The 21,014-nt window shown below is 34.1% G+C and overlaps 1 protein-coding gene across 2 annotated transcripts in view; it reads left to right on the top strand.

Moving 5' to 3' along the window:
* Positions 1–11,685: 11,685 nt before the first annotated feature.
* Positions 11,686–21,014, top strand: part of LOC125651865 (N-alpha-acetyltransferase 40-like) — a 14,155-nt gene continuing 4,826 nt past the window's right edge. The window contains exons 1-7 of one of the 2 annotated variants that reach the window (XM_048880678.2): positions 11,686–11,817; positions 11,916–11,960; positions 14,297–14,347; positions 16,325–16,377; positions 16,907–17,002; positions 19,780–19,941; positions 20,601–20,684. In XM_048880678.2, the coding sequence (XP_048736635.2) occupies positions 11,812–11,817; positions 11,916–11,960; positions 14,297–14,347; positions 16,325–16,377; positions 16,907–17,002; positions 19,780–19,941; positions 20,601–20,684 (497 nt within the window). In that variant the 5' untranslated portion in view covers positions 11,686–11,811. Of the gene's footprint in view, positions 11,818–11,915; positions 11,961–12,062; positions 12,575–14,296; positions 14,348–16,324; positions 16,378–16,906; positions 17,003–19,779; positions 19,942–20,600; positions 20,685–21,014 lie in introns of those variants that run through there. The other variant, XM_048880679.2, reaches the window with a different exon arrangement.

The following is a 21,014-nucleotide window of genomic DNA, read 5'->3' as shown; positions in this document are numbered from 1 at the left end:
ATTACTCTAATTACTATATAGTGATTACTCTGATTACTATAGTGATTACTCTGATTACTATAGTGATTACTCTGAGTACTATATAGTGATTACTCTGATTACTATATAGTGAGTACTCTGATTACTATAGTGATTACTCTGATTACTATACAGTGATTACTCTGATTACTATAGTGATTACTCTGAGTACTATATAGTGAGTACTCTGATTACTATAGTGATTACTCTGATTACTATACAGTGATTACTCTGATTACTATAGTGATTACTCTGATTACTATATACACTGTAGTAATTACTCTGAGTACTATATAGTGAGTACTCTGATTACTATAGTGATTACTCTGAGTACTATATAGTGATTACTCTGATTACTATAGTGATTACTCTGATTACTATATACACTGTAGTGATTACTCTGATTACTATATAGTGATTACTCTGATTACTATAGTGATTACTCTGATTACTATATAGTGATTACTCTGATTACTATAGTGACTACTCTGATTACTATATACACTGTAGTGATTACTCTGATTACTATATAATGATTACTCTGATTACTATAGTGATTATTCTGATTACTATAGTGATTACTCTGATTACTATAGTGATTACTTTGATTACTATAGTGATTACTCTGATTACTATAGTAATTACTCTCATTACTATAATGATTACTCTGATTACTATAGTGTTACTCTGATTACTATAGTGATTACTCTGATTACTATAGTGATTTACTATGGTTACTATAGTGACTACTCTGATTACTATAGTGATTACTCTGATTACTATATAGTGATTATTCTGATTACTATAGTGATTACTCTGATTACTATAGTGATTTACTATGGTTACTATAGTGATTACTCTTATTACTATAGTGATTACTCTGATTACTATATAGTGAGTACTCTGATTATTATAGTGATTACTCTGATTACTATAGTGATTACTCTGATTACTATAGTGATTACTTGGAAACTCTGATTTATCATAATGATTACTTTGAAATTTTGATTTACTGCATTAATTGCTTTGAAACTTTGATTTATTATGTTAAAAGCATGTAAACTTTCAGGATTTTTGACTTACTACACATATATATATGATGATCATGATAATGAAATTTTCATTTTTCACACCAAAAACTCATAATTTTTAAACTTTACAACCATGGTAAATCATACAGATCTCTAATTACGTCACGTATCCCAAATAACCTTGCAATCTGTTATAATGAAAACGAGTGAAAATGTCAGTTCTATACAAATAATCATACATCTTTAATAGATACTGGAAAATTAGATTATTTTACCCTATTCGTAGGACTGTGTTTTTAATCGCATATTCAAACATTGCATATCTGTTTTCTTTTTTAAGAACACACGCTCTGTGTTAAATTTACCATTTCTCCTAGTAAGACCTTTCTACAATGTATATGACATGTGATATTTTCAAGCGATACGTCACTTCAAAGTAAAATGAAAGTGTGAATTTAAAGATTTCAGCAAATGTTCAGGACTAGTCCCTCTAATTTGTCAAAAGTATATTTGTTTAACATCAATTCATTTCAAAACTTATTAAGAGCTATTCAAATTTATAACAGGAATGAAATACATTTAATTTGACATCAATTAATTAAACCAATAAACAGAAATTGAAAATTTAAAGGTGAGCTCATTACTGATAGCTATGAAAAACTTCCAAAAATTATTGATGTGTATTTAAACCGATTGATTTCAGTTTACTTATTGCTATGAAATCGTATCTTCCTAAGCCAAGGGTTTCCGATCGACCACAAATGTGAGTGGTGGATCATATCCTTGACTTGTTAAGATGTGAAAACGTTAATAATTTGCCTATGGTATCTTTACAGATAGTAATGAATGCCATTTTCTCCTAAATGCTCTGCAGTTGTGCACTCAAAGCTCCTCGCGTGGCTCGTACTTCACACACTGACCTCGGAAGTACAATTTAGGTTTTCATTTTCACGTGATCAAAATCGTTCTTAAGGTATTCAATGTACACGTATAACGACCATGTTTCATATCTAGTAAATGGATGGTGGGATTTTTGTAACCATGGTATCATTTTGAAGGGTTCTTCAAATAATAAAAAAAAAATAACCCACCATAGGAATTTTCAAAATTTTGATTACTGCTTGGTTTATTTCACCTAGAATTTTACGTTGAAGTCTATGGGAAAAAACATGCTTTAATAATTTTTTGAAAAAAGAAATTACAATTTCATACAAATCTCTTGGTAAAAAGTTACACACACTTTTTTTAAATGAAAATATTAGATAGATTTGATCATTTACCGCCCACGATTTTAGAAAATTAGAGTTTTCTTATTTTTACGAAGTGCAGATAACTGTTCTTAAAAAAAATCTCAAGTGCAAAAAGGTCAGCTTGTAATCGTTTAACAGTCATGAAAGATCACCTTCACTTTCATCATTATTTAACAGTAAACATTTATTTTGATTAAAATCATTCAAAATTGTTCATTATCCTTTCGTGATATACACGTATACATTAGATACTTTAAAATGGAAGCGGTTGAACGGATATTAGTGACTGTATTTGTTTGTCTTTTAAATTAAAGTGTATGTCAAGGCATTCCTTTGCAAACTGCAGTGTAGGGGGGAAGTGTACGGAGTAAAAAAAGAGTAAACAAGTACTTCCGGGGAAGAGTGCATATCCCGACACCAATCGCATTTGACTGTTTGAGTTTTGTGTAAAGCGTAGCAGACATTGCACGTATAATATATGTGTCTTGATAAACACAGTACGTCTTTAAAAGCTAGAAATTTCGGCAGAAAGGAAAGTAGAATGTAAATATGAGAAACCAACTTCATTTTTGAAAACATAACGCGCGCGCTTCATGAAGTATATGTTGGTGTACAGCGTCGCGGTTCATACTTTAATGTACTGTCAACTATAAATGCACTGCAAAATTTGAAACTTTCTATAACAATCATTGCACTTTGATATAAACTTTAACACTCTGATTTACCATGGCGATAACATTTTAAAACTGAGATTTTCGGCAGCGGAAACCATAATATTCGTACATGTCAGTGAATTGGCAATGTGTAAGGAACGATAACTCTGGGTTATCAGTCGGCTTTCCCCGGTAAGTCTAAAAAAAAAACTTGACGGAAAGTTCCATTGGAGCAAAGCATCTGTGGACCCCCCCCCCCCCCCCCCCCCCCCCCCCCCCCCCCTCTTTTCTTCATGTCAAGGGCGGATCCAGAATTTTTAAAAGGGATGTGACCCTGATTTTACCTTTTCCGCCTAAAAAGAGGGTTGAAGAGAACAAAACAGTAAAAAGAAAAGAAAAGACAATTTCATTTAAAATGTTCAACCAAAGAGGAAGGGGAGTGCAACAATTTCCGTTGGAGAAATTCGACCCCAGTTTACAGTTATAGAGTAGAATTTCCCCTCCTCTGGGCCTCCCTTTTAAATCAGGATCCCTGTAAGTTTTCTTATCAAAATATGTGCCTTCTCTCTGTCCGTATGTCAGCACGTAAACTTTTCATACTTTTGACTTCTTTTCCAGATTTATTTCAATCACACTTACCGTAATGTGTGCTCGGGTAAACAGGACTTGGTTTAAATTAAGGCTCACATTCTCTTCGAACTTACGAAATATTGAAAGAGGATGAGATGTTTAAAGAGTATTCACAAACTGATTGAGCAAGCCCGCAAACCTTATAAGACAATTCAAGTGTGTTCGGACAAGGGCCCACGTGACCAGGGCGGGACCATAGAAGAGTTTACAGTTGTACAATATATATCATCTTCGCAAACCAAGTATCCGATTCGCTTACTCTCATCTCAGATGAGAGTAAGCGAATCTGACACTTGGCTTGCGAAGATTAATAGATATATAAAGAATACAAAATTAAGAGTAGGACAAACACGGATCCCTGGGCATACCAGATGTGGGACCAGGTGCCTAGGAGGAGTAAACATCCCCTGTCGATCAGCCACTCCCGCCGCGAGCCCCACTTCTCGATCTAATCGTCAAAGGTCAAAGAGGAGGTTTAGATAAGACCGATTTTTTGGTCCATGGTAGACTAGAAACTAATTTGTTTGGTACTATTCAGTAATGTCTAGTTTATCATATTTCATATGGGATTTTTATTTGCATAAACCAACACATATAATAGTCACGTGATTATATGGAGCGCCAAATTAACATAAACTCAAATAATTGAAGATATCTTCAATTATTTGAAGATATCATCAATTCAATTATTGCTCTCTTTAATTGAATTAATGCGCGCATTAAATCAATTATTGAGCTCATCAAATGAATTAATGCGCGCTTCAATTCAATTATTACTCTCATTAATTGAGTTAATGCGCGCATCAATTGAATTAATGAGAGCAATAATTGATTTAATGTGCGCATTAATTCAATTATTGCTCTCTTCAATTCAATTGATGCGCGCATTAATTCAATTAATGAGAGCAATAATAGATTTGATGCGCGCATTAATTCAATTATTGCTCTCTTCAATTCATTTGATGAGGGCATTAATTTAGTAGAAATATTGTTCGCAATAATTAATTTAGAGCTCGGTATAAATAATTTGATGATCTCTTTAATTCAATTGAAGATATCTTTAAATCATTTACAGTGCTTTTGTATAAGGAATTAATGCGCGCATCAATTCTTTTAAAGAGAGCAACAATTCAATTAAAGATATCATTAATTCAATTGTGGATATGTTGAATTGAAGATATCTTTAATTATATAGTTGCTCTCTCTAAAAGAATTATTGCTCTCTTCAAATGAATTAAAGATATCATTAATTCAATTGAAGAGAGCAATAATTGAATTAATGCGCGCATTAAATCAATTATTGCTCTCATCAATTGATTTAATGCGCGCATTATATCAATTATTGCTCTCTTCAATTGAATTGTAGCGCGCATCAATTCGATTGTTGATATCATTAATTCATTTGAAGAGATCATTAATTCAATTAAAGCGCGCATCAAATCAGCTGAAGAATTAATGCTCTCATCAATTCAATTAATGCGCGCAATAATTCAGAATTGAAGATATCATTAATTATTTGAAGAGATCGTTAATTCAATTGTTGCGCTCATCAATTTATGTTAATTTGGCGCCCCATCTGATTAAGGGGCTCTATATCTACTTCTGAAGACTATGACGAATAACAGTATATTATTAATCATTCTAGAAATGTTGCTGTATATAAAACCGTAAAATGTAAAAAGACTAGGAATAAAATAAAAAGTAGCGCAGATTTTTGATATTTCAAATGTATTTTTAGAAAATATTCTTCTAATGGAGAAAAGCAATCTAATGAAAATCAGAACTTTTCTAACCGTTACTTAGTCTGAGTTTGGACTTAAGATCGAGAAATCCAGGCCAGGAGAATTGTAACGGTTAGAGATTCTCTAATATTCTCAGACTATCTGATTTTGAATAAATTGTGAAGAGCGTTTACATTGACTTGTAAAATCCATACTAGTATGCTGTTTATATTCATATTAAAAAAAAACAACACACATTAAAGTGTATCTTTCAAGCCAATGTGTACTTGGTTGGTGTAAAATTGTTTCCTCCACTCCTTGGAGTACCGTTTTGTAAAAAAAACAAATAATAAAAACCCGCGTAAATCTGTACTGTAAAATGGTCCATAGTAAGTAAAAAGAGCCAGGAGCACCATGTTTTTGAGAACTTATAATTATAGAATGAATGTACTGTAACTGGGTTAAGAAAAGAAAGTCAAAAAGGTTAAAAAGATTGGGGTTAAAAAAAACATTTACTATGTGGGCCTATATATACAAGGGGACAAAACGAAGAAAAAAAGTTGCAGTGATTGAGGAAAGGTGAAGATCTATATTAAACTGGGTCAAAATGTCTGCATCGTCTAGGATTGGGGCAGGGAGTTAATTTTGCAGTATTTCTGTGTATAGACGAATCCAGGCGGTTAGACCAATCCGGCACTGCTCTCTCCACCATAACTTTATGCAACAGGGTTATCAGTGTAGGATTAGACTGAGCGGGAGTACTTTTCCTTATGGCAAAAGAGCGACCAATTGACCTGATGGTTAATGACAAAATGTCCTCTAATTTGCTAAACGGTTTAAAAGGTTTAAAACAATATATAATATCTAATTTTCAACAAAAATATGTGTTGGGTTCCATAATCTCACAAAATTATTTTTCCTCAATATCCAGATGTAGAAAATATCTGGGTCAACAAGAGCTCCGAAAGGCTGGGTATATATCTCCTAGCAATGCTTGTTTCCAAACCTTTTCTATAAAAGATCTTTGTGACCTTGACCTTTCATATTTTGACCCCCACATCAATAGTTTGATAACAAAACAGTATGTGACGTATCAATCGAGTAATTAATGTAGCCTCTAGAGTGTCTACAAGCTTTTATATGAATTCCTATTGTGGCCTTTACCTTTGACCCCAAAATAGTTTTTTTTCTTTTGGTATCAAAGCTACACATAAAGTATCAATTCAATCAAATAAAAATGTGGCCTGTAGAGTGTCTACATGCTCAAAGTTACAAACACACACACGAACACACACACTAACACACACACGAACACACACACGAACACACACACGAACACACACACACAAGACACACACACACACACACACACACACTAACACACACACGAACACACACACACACGAACACACACACACACACGAACACACACACACACAAGACACACACACACACACTAACACACACACACACACGAACACAAACACACACGAACACACGGACGGTCCCGTTACTATATCCCCTCTCACAATGAATTGCGGGGGATGGTAGCCATACTAATTGATGGTAGCCTTGTTGTATTGATCAGTTGTGCACAATTATTTATATCAACATTGATTTAGGTACATATATACTTTGTCTTCTAAAAACTTTGGTGAAGTGGAAAAACAAATAGTATAAGAAAATCAAAGTGATGACTACACTTCAATCGTTTTGTTAGCGAAAACAACTCATTGTTGACCTTTAACCCTACCATGAACCTTGTTGAAATTGTGACCTACACTTTCATGAAAGTAGAACTTTGTGTTACTTTGTGAAACAATATGTTAAACAATATGTTAAACTTTTTCTCTTTTATGTGTATTAAATAAGATATTTAATTTCTATACGAATTTACCAAGAATAATGTGACTGCAAAATTAACAAACTCGTTATATTCAGATACGTGTTGCATTGAGTACCGCAATGATATTATGGTATAATGTCTCTGTGCATGTAAGTAATCAAATATCAAAGTATGGCTTTGGTACTTGTACTGAATGCAACATGAAAATAAGTATAAAATCATTTTCATTCAATTTTGTTTTTCATCTCTTTTTTTATTTTTTATTTATTCATTTTTTATCTATTTTTTTTTTATTCATTTATTTTTTATTATTATTTATTTATTTTTGCAAAAAAGGAACATGGGCCAGAAAGTATTCTTCTCGAAACCTCTTCTTAGCCATAAACCGAAAAGGGGGGTTGTAGGTGTTTTGCATAATATTCTATTAAAAAAAAAGATCTTTTGAAAAACAATGCTTTAATTTGGTTTAATAATGTGCATACATCCTCCTAAACTTAATCATATCCCTGCCCTTTCCCTCTGCCTTCAACAGGACAGAGACTGGAGCCAACATAAGGGGGTAATATATATTTACTACACATAATACTTTGATTCTTTAACTTTAAATCTCGTTGACAAATCTATAGAATTTGGAAAAATCATTTTCAAGCACCTACTGTATGTGGTTTAAGTTAGTTTACTGGTAAATAGGAGAACACTTTGTATTGTGTAAGTAGATGTCTCTCTGTGAATGAGACCCAAGAATGAAGAACTCTTACAGATAGTGCAAACATGGATCCGTCTAATTCAGCAACTCACTTCACTTGGTATATAGATGATAGAAATACTTATAAAGTCCGCACAAAGGCGTACTGATTTATCCCTCTGTGAGAAAGTGTGGGGGAGGGGGGGGGGGCTACTAATAGTATACTTGATTCCGGCGGAGAAGCTGGGTATAGGAAACCCTGCTGTATAGCACCGGTATAAAAACATCATAACACTTGTATCTTCACTTCCCCTCCCGCCCTTTTTCTCTCAACCCTTAACCCCCAGTCCTGTGGCTAATGTAAGTAAGTAAGTAATTTTATTTCCAATTTTGGGCCCAGAGGGCATACAAAGAATACAAAGTTCATATACATAAATCATAAAAGAGTGATTATCCAAAAGATAGATGAAAAATAAAATTTACAAGTTCATGATAAATCAACTTTTCTTAGTAATGAACAGCTATATATGTAATTGGCAAATTTTTCAATAATACTGTCACATTCGTTGCTCATAAGCCAGATAAATTTTTGTCTATTACACAGGTTTATAAAATTCTTGCACAAAATGTTCATGGACTCTATGAATGGTTTTCTTAAGTGTTATGTGTAAAAGCCCACGTGTTGGTTGGTGTAAGAGAGACAACTTCCGTAACATTAGGGTGTTAGCATCATAATTTTTTTTTCTTTTTCCCCCTGTGAATGCAGATCGCCACAGATTTATCAGGATGTTCCCAGTCTTACTGTCTACCCGATATTGTAAAAATTAAACAAACATTCTCGTGTCATATGTGAAGATTTATGGATACACCTTCTATAAGCTGTAATTGTTGGGATTTATGGATATTTTGTGATCTAACCTATATTCAAATGAATATTTTGTGGTCTGACCTATATTCACCGACGGTAAAATGTTGTTGAATACCCTTAGATGACCGGCAACGATTAAAACCCGCGCAGTCCATCTACTGGGTAATGCATGTCTGACAATGCAGACATGTGATAAATTCCATTCATATATCCACCATTGTCTCAGTGATCAATCTCAAAAAAGATAAAGAGATTTTTGGGTGATGGCACAACCAGCATATACTAGATATACATATGACGTGGTGAATATTTTCAAAAAACAAGAAAGGAAAAAAAACTTGAACCTCTCCATCGTTGACATTTTGACAATTTAGTTCTTAACTTTTACAATTTGTTGAATTGCGATAGAATTTTCCTCTTGTAGTATATTTATACCCCCCCCCCCTTTGTTCATATGAACGTTGGTACAGGCCGCAGCACCTTTTTGGTGAATTTTGGAAACATCTATTTGTATCTTATATCGCCAACGAAAAAGAAAGATGAAGATTGATCAATGCCCCGCAATGACAGCACAGCCCACCCCACCCCTTCAAATGCATAATAGTATAGATGGTTGAGATAGCAGGGCTACTGCATTTCGGGAAAATATACAATGTCCAAACTAAGATTTTCTCTCAAATGAAAACCTCCACATTTTCATGGAGAGAGAAAGATGCACTCAAAATGCAGAAACCGTGAACGTTACATATAGAAAAAAGAAACTACGATGATGAATTCAGCAAATAAAGGAAGTGAATGACTTAAGATTACGAGAGGTCTGCAGGTGCTCTTACCTTGTGGCCCCGTAGATTGGGGGAAGGTTGAGTTCCGTCTTAAGCATTCTCCTGGTCTCTCTATTTGTCGTTTCCTGTTTTCTCTCAGGTCGTCGTTTCCAAGCACTTCTATATATGACGACGGGACGATCTACCGACGACTTGTCAACAGTTTCTTTAAAAATCTCTTTGTTCACACGGCTGTAGACTGAATTGTACAAGTTATCTACTGATCAGAGGAGATTACTTAAGACTAAGAAACAACCAGCGACCATCGCTATACTGAATTCGGCATACACGGTGTGTATTACTGCGGGATTTTAATCTCTATATTGTTTGCTTTGCAACTTTTTATGCAAAGTGTGTTGGAATGGATTATCTTAATTAAACAGATTAAAGAAAATGGATTAATAGCAGGAATGAAATAATTAGGCACTTGCCTATAAAATCGATTTATCGACGTCTTATCGAGCAAACATTTACAATGTGGCTTAAAATATTTGGAAACATCTCAAACAGCAAAAATGTGCACCAACTGCAAATCTTAATAAAAATGGTGGCTAAATTATTATCTACATATTGAGACAGTGGGTGATATGCACAACACATACTGAAGGCAAACAATATTCCCCCCAACATGATATGCCCTTTTGAATGGTTTGCAGAAGAAGAAAAGGAAAGTTCGAATGCGATTTCTCCCCCCCCCCCCCCCCCCCCTCTCTTGTCTCGGATTTTCAAAAAAATAAACACAGACAAATAAGTAAATAAAGATTATATCAGGGTCCACACAGAAAAGGGGGGTGTCAACTTGCTTGTACGAAACTATCGTTACTTATAGATTAAAATCTAACTGGGTAACAGGTGACCATTTGCGCGCGGGGGGTGGGGGTAAAGTTGCGCATACATAAGCACATGTTTATCGGTGGGATCTCAAATGTTTCATATACAATTGTCAAAAGAATTGCAAAAAATGTTCAGTATGATATGGGGAAAAAAAACAACCCCAGTTCTTAGTGTTCTTGATAAAAACGATTAATGTTATGGATTTTACATGACAACATGTTCACTTCAGCAACGCTCAGCAAAAGAGTTGATATTCTAACTAGTATTATTCATATCTTAGAATGGACACCATTTGTGAAGAAGCACTGAGCTTTTGAAATGAAAAACGACATTCAAACTTGTGAGCATGTTGCCAGTATGATCAATTGATTTAAAGTACTTGAAACTCACACGTTAAAAAAAAAAAGAATAATAATAATAATAAATTTTTTTTTAAAAAACCTCGAATGCAAACATATATTGAAAATTTTATTTCTTTATGAAAATTATTTCAATAGTTAGCTGGATTTGAATAGACTTTCAAGAATATTCTCAGTTTATGATTATTTCAATAGTTAGCTGGATTTGAATAGACTTGAATATTCTCAGTTTATGGTCTTGAGGCCAGATTAGGTGCCCTGTTGGATTTAAACTGAACGACCCAAATCAAATACAAGGATGACTCTTATTTCTGGGGGTTAAAGGTCAAAGCTGCAAATATTTCATTTAGTCAGCATTAGGCTCAGCTCTAACAGCATCGATTGACATGTTTCGAGATTTTAAAAAATCTGTTTTAAAATATATTTTACTTCAACCTAGAATTATGTTTTTGCTAGAAACACATACCTATGGTCTACATTCTGCAGTCCTTCAATCCCTACTATTATTGTTGTTATTATTATCATTATTATTATCATCATTATTATCATCATTCAGTAATTAATTAATATTATAAAAGATTGTGGGCTGCAAAAAGGGATAAATTAGTCTATCACGCATCATCATAAAGACTGACTTCCTTTCGAAAAACAATTTGGAAAATAAACATCAACATTGTAGTATATTTCTTGTCCTTTTATATCTTACTGCTTCACCAAATAGTTCAGTGGGTTAACCATGTGTGAGGCTACAGATCTGTAAATCGTAAAGTTCGAATCTAGCAGAGGATATTTTTTTATGAGGTTACTCTTTACCATAACTGCTTTTTTTTTCAATGAATAAAGTAACTTCTAAAGTTTCTAATTTCAAAATATTATTGTGTATCTTTTCCACTTTCCATCCATAACAGCTTTTCTCTGGTAAAAAGTCTGACGTTTGTATTGCTTTTTCCGGAATTTATGATGATACACGTTTACGATTTTAAACTTACAGTAACTGTATATTCGCGGGAAAGGCGACGACACAGAACACCACCGCATGTTATCATCTTCAAGTTACAAGGAAATCTAGACTTAATTACCTAATTAATAACAGACATGGGAGTAAGAACTTTATTAAGTAACTATGACTTAGCCAGACAGATCTTCTGTAAGAAATAATTCAAATATGATTATCCTTTCAATGTTTGTTTACCTTTCAGCGCAAATCGACGAAAGGAAAGGAGAAGAAAAAGAAGAGAAAGGAGGTAAGATTGTTCGATACGGCTTATAGATATCTACATCATAAGGTGTCGGAGGCTTCTCATCTTATATATATCTACATCATACGGTGTCGGAGGCCTGTTATTCTATAGATATCTACATCATAAGGTGTCGGAGGCCTGTTATCCTATAGATATCTACATCATAAGGTGTCGGAGGCCTGTTATCCTATAGATATCTACATCATAAGGTGTCGGAGGCCTGTTATCCTATAGATATCTACATCGTACGGCCTGTTATCCTATAGATATCTACATCGTACGGCCTGTTATCCTATAGATATCTACATCGTACGGCCTGTTATCATATAGATATCTACATCATAAGGTGTCGGAGGCCTGTTATCCTATAGATATCTACGTCATAAGGTGTCGGAGGCCTGTTATCCTATATATATCTACATCATAAGGTGTCGGAGGCCTGTTATCCTATAGATATCTACGTCATAAGGTGTCGGAGGCCTGTTATCCTATAGATATCTACATCGTACGGCCTGTTATCATATAGATATCTACATCATTAAAGGTGTCGGAGGCAAGGTTGTTGATTCCCGTGCTTACACACCAACTCGATGTCCAACTATTTTCCGATGTCGCATGTAATCATGTCATCATTGTCAACTCCATTATAATTCTTGAAAATGTTTGCTTTTGAATTAATCATAAGACTGTTCTTACTAGAGTTTAGAACATTATGTCATATTTAGAATTAGCATGAAAAGATAATTTTCTTTGTGAATTTATCTGCCCACTACCCTGTGTGCATCGAGGCATAGACTTTACATTGGGGAACCTGATTGCCTATCCATTATTCTGTTGATTCTCATGGACTCTTTATACTGAAGACAGGTTATCTGTTGCTTAGCAACTTAGGAATCCTAAACATTTGACAATTTTGAATCAAAATTCTTCACGAGGAACATATTTTACAAAGTATTTTTTGTTTACTTTTATGGAGCAGACCTACAATGTGCATGGATGGCATTTTTTCACTCGATGAAATAAGATTTTTATTAGGTTTTTATGCTTTTAGAAATTAATTTGATAGAAAGTTTGAAATAGCTAAGTCAAGCTATTTCATAGTAAGGGCTAAATACAGAGATTGTACTAGACCTTCTTGTACCTTTTGACAGGTTTATGATGGTAGGCTCTCTTTATAGTGTTTTAGGGTGGGTGGGTGGCTGATTTGGGGCTTAGTCCCAGTCTGAAATTCCATTAGATTTTCTGAAAATCTGACCAAAAATTTCTTTGCATGACATATCTAAACAAATGTTTATATTGTGTATACTTTATTTATTATGGTACTTCTGGTAGTGAAAACCTCGTGATTCCTGGCACAGTTAACAACACTGTCCCAGTACTGGTATTTATAAGATATGAAGCATGGTCGTTATACATAGTGATGGGCAATCAGGGGGAAAAAATTAATCGATCGGATTAATAGGATGTACCTTTTCGATTGATTAATCGAAAAATAATAAAATTTTATTCATTTCAAATTCATGGCTTAAATATATTAAATGTACTGAATTTTTTACCTAAATATTAAGTTAATTACAATAAAATCATAAGATTGATTGATTGTATCTTGTTTAACGTCTCTCGAGAATTTTTCACTCATATGGAGACGTCTAAAATCATTAGAAATTTGAAGTTGATAATCCCATACTTTCGATTTTGTTTTGTCGGGATAGGGATAGATCTCTCGACTTTTGTTGTTGTTCTTATGGGATCTGGGTTAGAATAGAGTCCCATTACCCCCTGCTTGTTGTAAGAGGCAAAATCCGAAGCCCCGGGCCATGTCACAGCAATTGTGGCAAGATAAAGATCCCTCTTTGCTCAAAGACTGTAAGTGCTGATCATAGGCCTAAATTTTGCAGCCCTTCGCCAGCAATGGTGATGTTTCCATATGAGTGAAAGATTCTCAAGAGGGACATTAAAACAATATTCAATTTTATTGGATGATTCAGCTTCGTTAGCCATTTTTAATTTTAGTAAGTCGTTGGCAGGAATATTCGTTTTTAAAAAAGAAAATTGTACCGACGTCGGTGATTTTCGATTTTTAAAATGGCAATCGATTATTCACATCGTTTAAGTTATAGCGATCGAAAATCGGCAATAATCGGAACATCACTAGTTATACATTAATTATTCCTTTAAAACACTTCATTTTAAATGCATGAATAATGAATATCACAAATTTTCATTAAAAATGTATTTTCCCACTTTTCTTGTTTTGTCGCTAATTTTTCCAAATGTAAGGGCCCCAGGTCCTAAAGTACCAGGGAAAAAACACTACTTTATGTATCTTCTCATTTCAGGAAAATGCCAAATATGAAGCATCTCTGGCTAAAGTGGAGGCAGCAAACAAGGTATGGTTGGTTTACGAGAATAGAGATGGTACATATACTGTATTTACTGAGGCTTGAGCCCGGGATTTTATGATGTGACACTGGAATATCAAAGCAAACACAAAACTGGTCTATATATCTAAGTGAATATAACCCTCAATTTGATTGTTTCATACATTAAAGACCGAAAATATAAGCACTGCCTTCAAATTTACCTGGTCTGTGAACCCTTGTCAATCAGGAGAAATTAAGCTTCATATTGGATGCTACAAATTGATGGACATTTAGTTACTAGTCCTTGTGTATACCTTACCTGGCGATTGAGGCGTCTATCTTTTGATGCTTACCACCTAAACCACGTAAACCAGCTCAATAGGGAAACGTTTTTGCTTTTTCATGTAGGGATAGTCAAACAATAGGGATAGTCGAACAATAATAGTAAATTTTACATACAATTACATCAGTTACAAAACATTATATTAGGTTATGCTTACGAATGGGTACGATTGATAATTATGGATTGTTAGAATATAATTTACACGGACATTGATTTTATGCTAAACAGAAAGTACCGACTCTCGTTGGAAATGTCGTGTAATTATATATGATTAATGCTTAGGAAGAAAAATGCATTATGATTAAATACGTCATTGAAGTCTTGTTTACTTTTAGTTGAAAATTTATAAACATATTTTTCCCTCGAAACGGCGACAAAAGTACATGTAACTGTCAACTTATTTGAAGAGAAATTAGTCACTTTAAGGGCTCTTTCTTGCGTATAATGGTTGGAATTGAAATCCAGAGGAAGACCAAATTCTTCGTTTGGACCAGTTATTGAATGAACTGTCAGAAAATCCGAATGTCCTGACTTTTTGTAGGCCATGCGTTATGGTCGAGTCACGAGTCATACAGACAACTTTAGCAGCCAGAAAATTCTGGTGTGCTCTCCAGAAAAACTAATTCAAACAGAAGAAAACTGTACAAGCAGTTTTGGAATATGTTGAGTCATTATGGGGTGATGATCGGTACATAGCCAGAAAATCTGCCACAGTACGCAGGAACTCGCGTCAGAAACTATGTTTGGCAGTCACACATCGGATACCAGGTATCCGATGATGGCAGTAAAATGGATACAAGAAAACTCAGAATAAAGAATATTCTGCCTAATTTTTCAATGACTATCGTCCTCATTTATTCAAAATAATTTATCGAGCTTTTTAGAATATGTTTGATTCATTAGATTTGATTATCAACATTTCCATTAACCTGCACAAGAAAAAGACTACCCTGAATTTATCAATCTTACAAAAACGTACAGGTAATCAGGTAAACACAGATAACATCCTGAGTATTTGGGACAATATACACAAGCAAGCAGGGTTCCCTCGGGGCTTCACACCTGCCTATAATTAGCTCTGCCCCACACTTAACTTTATACCTGAGGAAACCCAACTGGTTGAAAACCCCGGCCATAATTAATTTCATCCTCCTGTGTCATCATATTTTGGAGTCTTTTCCAATAGTTATTGTAAAAATTCTTGTTAAAACTAAACTATTTCAAAAGTCTTAAGTTATAGATGAATAATCAAGAATATACAGTATCAAAATATTGAATCCAAGGGCAATAACTGTTTTTATTGATTTCTTTATCAAGTCTATGCAATAGATTTCTTTAATTTTTTACAGACATTTTGTATATTTTTGTAAAGAAATTGTTATGGATACTATAATATCGTTTAAACCAGTTTTTATGAAATTTTGATAATGCTGTTGAAGGAAAATTGCAATTTTCTGACGGTGATATATGATTCTGTTTATGCATGTCTTGCATCTTAAAAAGCGTGATGACCTATATACTTGATTTGATAATTTATTAGTTTTAACTCTGATAAATAGAAATAAATACGTTTTTTAAACTTTTATCAGATAAACTGCGAGTAAGGAATTACCTTAAGCATAATTTCTATATCTACATTTAGAAGTGATATTGTATTTCAGATTCCAGACCCTTTGGATTTGGTGCCGCCATTCAAGAAATTTGAGAGGAATGGGTGTGTATCTGTAGGATGCTATTACAATTCTTTACAATGTCAGCTTTCAGCTTCTATCACATCATATTTCCACCTAGATATATGTTGATAATTGTAAAATTATTAAACTAGAATTAAGTAGCTGCAGAACTGTAGTTATCTGAAAAGAAAATTGGGACAACCAGAGAGCCACAGATTTGTTTCTTAGAAAACCCTCAGGTTTATAGCAGTTTTTCCTGGTTAAAGATATGTATTGTTGTGTTGCTTTCTTAAAATTTTATTTTAAAAAAATTTCCCAACATATTTTCTCATGACACTTGTGTTCAAAAATAACTTCAAATGTTAATTAAAATTCCCATGTGAACCGAAAACTCGCAGCTTCAAATAATTTCATTTTGTAAACATAGCTATGTTTAGTAGCCAGTCATGTCCCTATATATTTTTTTCCTCGAAGAGTTAAAAGTTCTGAAGATAAAAATTCTGTAGGAAACAGGGTGGTGATATGTGGAGTAAACCTCATTTAGCTGTTTATTTTCTTCTTTTTTTGTAGGCTAAATGTGAGACTGGAGTGTAAAAAAGTGACAAACATGGAGAAAGAGCTGGTAGACTGGGCGTTCCAGCTGACCAAGGCAAACATGCAGACATTGTAAGTACTGTGAACCATGCAGGCATTTAAAAGTACAGTTAAACATGCAGACTTTTAGAAATACAGGGGTGCTTGCATACTCGAATAGCCCATTTAAATTGTCAGGAAAAAAATATTAGATTAGCCAAAAATTGGATTAATAGCCAATTTACCAAATGAGTAGACTTTCTATACCTCTCGCACCTCTATATGAAGACTTTATTGTAAGTTTATGATGTACTCAACACTGTTTTACATTGCAATTCTTCATATCAATATTACAATTGACCATATCATATTACAATACACAATATCATTGGTTGTATCAAGTTTTATCCCTGAAGTATTTATGTCTCCCCTCTTCCAGGGGGAGACAGACTGTTTTGTGAGCTAAAAGCTCAAGTGATCTTTTCTGATCACCCATTGTCCGCTGTCTGTCTGTAAACTTTTCATACTTTTGACTTCTCCAGAACCACTGGGCCATAAGGGTGGAGATTTACCTGAAAGCTTCCTGGTATAAAGTAATATCAAGTTTGTTTAGATCATGGCCCCCAGGAATAGGTTGGGACCACAATAAGGGTCAAAGTTTTACATACAAATATGAAGGGAAAATCTTTAAATATTGGCCAAGGTGACTCAGGTGAGCGATGTTGCCCATGGGTCTCTTGTAGGGCTGAAATGATTCACCGAAATATCGATACTGTTTAATATAAACGCTTGATTCAATGTTCGATTCATTGCCTCAATTTTTAGTTCAATACATTTATCACAAACGGATTTAGTAATATACATCAGGCTCGGTCCGTATTGAAGTTGATGAAATTGATTATGAACTTTATCAGCCTAAACTATAGAGCCAACAGGCATCTTGCCGCATGGCAGTTTGTTAGCATTTATGATTTTGAATCTTGGTAATTATTTTTTTCTTCAATTTTATTATTGGTTTCTTCTGTAAATTGTATCGTATTGAATCATGGCATAAGTATTGCAATATGTATTGTATTGTGAAGGGGGCTTATTGTTTCAGCCCTAGCCTCTTGTGCTTTCTGTACCTCTGTCCTTTCATCCGTGGGTCTGTCACAAAATCTTGTGAATGCTTCTCCTCCTATATGGCTTATCAGATAGACTTGAAACTTTGTACAATGCTTCATCGCCATTTGTAGATGTGCATATTGTTGAGACGGGAAGATCCAATTATTTTCCTAAAAGTTATAGTGGATCTTGGAGGGGTTGAGGATTTAAAATAGCTTGTGAGCACGTCTCCTAGATGGATTATCAGATAGATTTGAAACTTTGTACAATGCTTCAATGTCATTTGTAGATGTGCATATTGTAAGGACAGTAGGGCTGCAATGGGTACCCGAAATAACCGGAAGCTGCAGATCACGTTCCAGTCGGGTTCGATTCCATTTTCCTGTATTTCAGTTCAGGTCCGGTTTTTACGATGGAATCATTATTAGAAATCTGTTTACACAAAATGGCATCAAAATCCTAAAATGTGACTGTATTTTGATCAATTTATAAATGATGGCATTGTGGACAAAACAATGACAGTATGTAAGATATGTCAGACACATTTGAAATGCACCATACGATCAATATCGTCAAAGACTAACATTGAAAACGAGTAGAAGTAACAATGCTGTTTCTAGTACCATGGATGTCAAGTCCAAACCAGAGTCCTTGTCCACAAGTAATTGTAACAAAATGCGTTAAAGGTTTTTGATTCTAACTTGTATATTAGAGTTTTAAAATAGTTATATAGACCTGAACTGAAATACCCGAACCCGAATTAAAAAAAATTTGAACTGACCCGACCCGAAAATTTTTGGAACCATGACAGCCCTAAGGGACAGGAGGATCCAATTGTTATCCTTAAAGTTATAGTGGATCTGAGGGGTGGAGGGTGTAAAATAGTTTGTGAACACTTCTCCTATATATATGGCTTAAATCGGAGTTCATATTGTCTATATTCCTGTCCGTGCTTTCTCCTCCATACTTTGCAGTACTTTAAGGGGAGATGCAGTACATTAAGGGGAAAGGATTTCATTTGGTGCACTTCCAATTTGGGGAGCTGTGGAGATATTTGTCTTTCAAAAAACAAAAGTCTTAGTATTTTCTGTCCGTAATGATTTGTCCTTTTGCTCACTTTTATTAGACTTTATTTAATCTTTTGTTCATACTACTCAATTTACTGCAAGCAACTGTTAGCGATACTGAAGATTATACAAAACGAAAATGCTCATACTCTGCTCGATTGGCATCACAATTATTTGAAATAGTGCTGGTTGCAAACTGTGATGTTGCATTGCTATTTCTGTATGTGGTATTTTTTCCTGAATAAGCTTTACAGCCTCATATTTGTCAGCAAGTGGTAGATCTATTCTTTTCCTCTTAAGCAACATTATGATATGATGGCATGAGAAAATTTTTATCACATTTATTGTAAAAATGTAATTACAAACAAGCATAATCTAAAACTGTACATTTATAAATGATTGTTTACACAATGATGTAAATATATAGGTATAAAATTGTTCATCGAATGATGAAGATCCAAACTTATTTATCTTATTTCTCTCTAATTCAAATTGCACACAAGCATAAATATTATGTAGATAAAACTTCGCGTGGACTGATTCATATTCAGAACCAATTACACATTCCTAGCCTAGCTATTTTGATTTTAATTCTTACACTCCTGGAAATACTGTGAGACGTACAGACATTTAGAAATGTTAACTGAAATATACTAGTATTCATAGGACAGTTTTTGGAAGTAAATATTCTAATTTCAGGTATGAAGAAAGTGATTGGGGCTGGAAGGATAAAGACAAGTATTCGGAGATGACAGAGGAGAAAGCACAGTACCTTGTGGCAGTTGATGTGGTGACCAGTAAACCTGTGGCCTTCACTCACTTTCGCTTCGACATGGAGCTTGACGAGGAAGTGGTGTATTGGTAAGATCAGAATTTCAAAAATCATATCTGCCAGGTGTTTTGTGATGTTTCTTTCAGATAAATTTGATGTCATATCCATATTACCATTGTTTTACAAGTTCAGCTTCCCTGAACTGAAAGCTCTTCATCTTTTTCTTGAATCACAGAGCCATTTATCAAATCTTCCATGGGTATAGGAAGGTTGTTAAAATAAAAGGTCAAGTCTCCTTTTCAATGGGAAATCATTGAAAGAAAAGGGGTATTTATGTCTCAAAAACTACTATATGTATATGTGACCAGCGTAATGCAAGTTGAAATTTCCAATTTTTAAGTTCAAAATTACTGCATTTTGTGAGCTGATTTTTTTTTTTTCAACTCACCTGAGCGAAAGGCTCAAGTGAGTTTTTCTGATCAAATTTGTTCATGGTCTATCACTGTTGTGAACTTTTCACATTTTCATCTTCTCTAGAACCACTGTGCCAATTTCAATCAAACTTGGCACAAATCATCTTTGGATGAAGGAGATTCAGATTTGTTCAAATGAATGCAAAAATAGGGTGGGGTGAATTTTCAGGAAAGGATGAAATTTTAAGAATCTATTTGGCATATATATATATATGGCTGTGTGTGTACTTAGTATTTGTCACAAGAGCTGTAATCAGTTTGAACTTTGATTTTAGTTATGAGATCCAGCTAGAAGAAGATTGTCGACGGAAAGGCCTGGGGAAATTCCTAATGCAGATTCTAGAGTTACTGGCTTACAAGTAAGACAGACCTGGAAAAATTTATTAATAATCAAGCCTTTCCTGAGACAGTGCAGTTTTTGAAAATTGTTGGTTCAACAGTTTTATATACCAATAACCCTTATGTGCAAGAAGAAAATGACAGTAGATTTATTTGTTTGGACTAATAAAATTATTCAAATGTCCAGTATGTAAGTACCAGATTTCAAAATCTCTGAAATCTTTCTATGTACACCACATAATCAAGTGTATTTTGGGTGAGGTGTATTTTCAACATGGCTGACAAAATGGTGTTAGAGAAATGATTTCTTGATTTTCCCCATATTTCTTTGAAATTAGTACAATTTATCA

This window comes from Ostrea edulis, chromosome 5 (genome assembly GCF_947568905.1).
Source record: "Ostrea edulis chromosome 5, xbOstEdul1.1, whole genome shotgun sequence".
NCBI lineage: Eukaryota > Metazoa > Mollusca > Bivalvia > Ostreida > Ostreidae > Ostrea > Ostrea edulis.
This window is presented reverse-complemented; position numbering and strand designations above follow the sequence as displayed.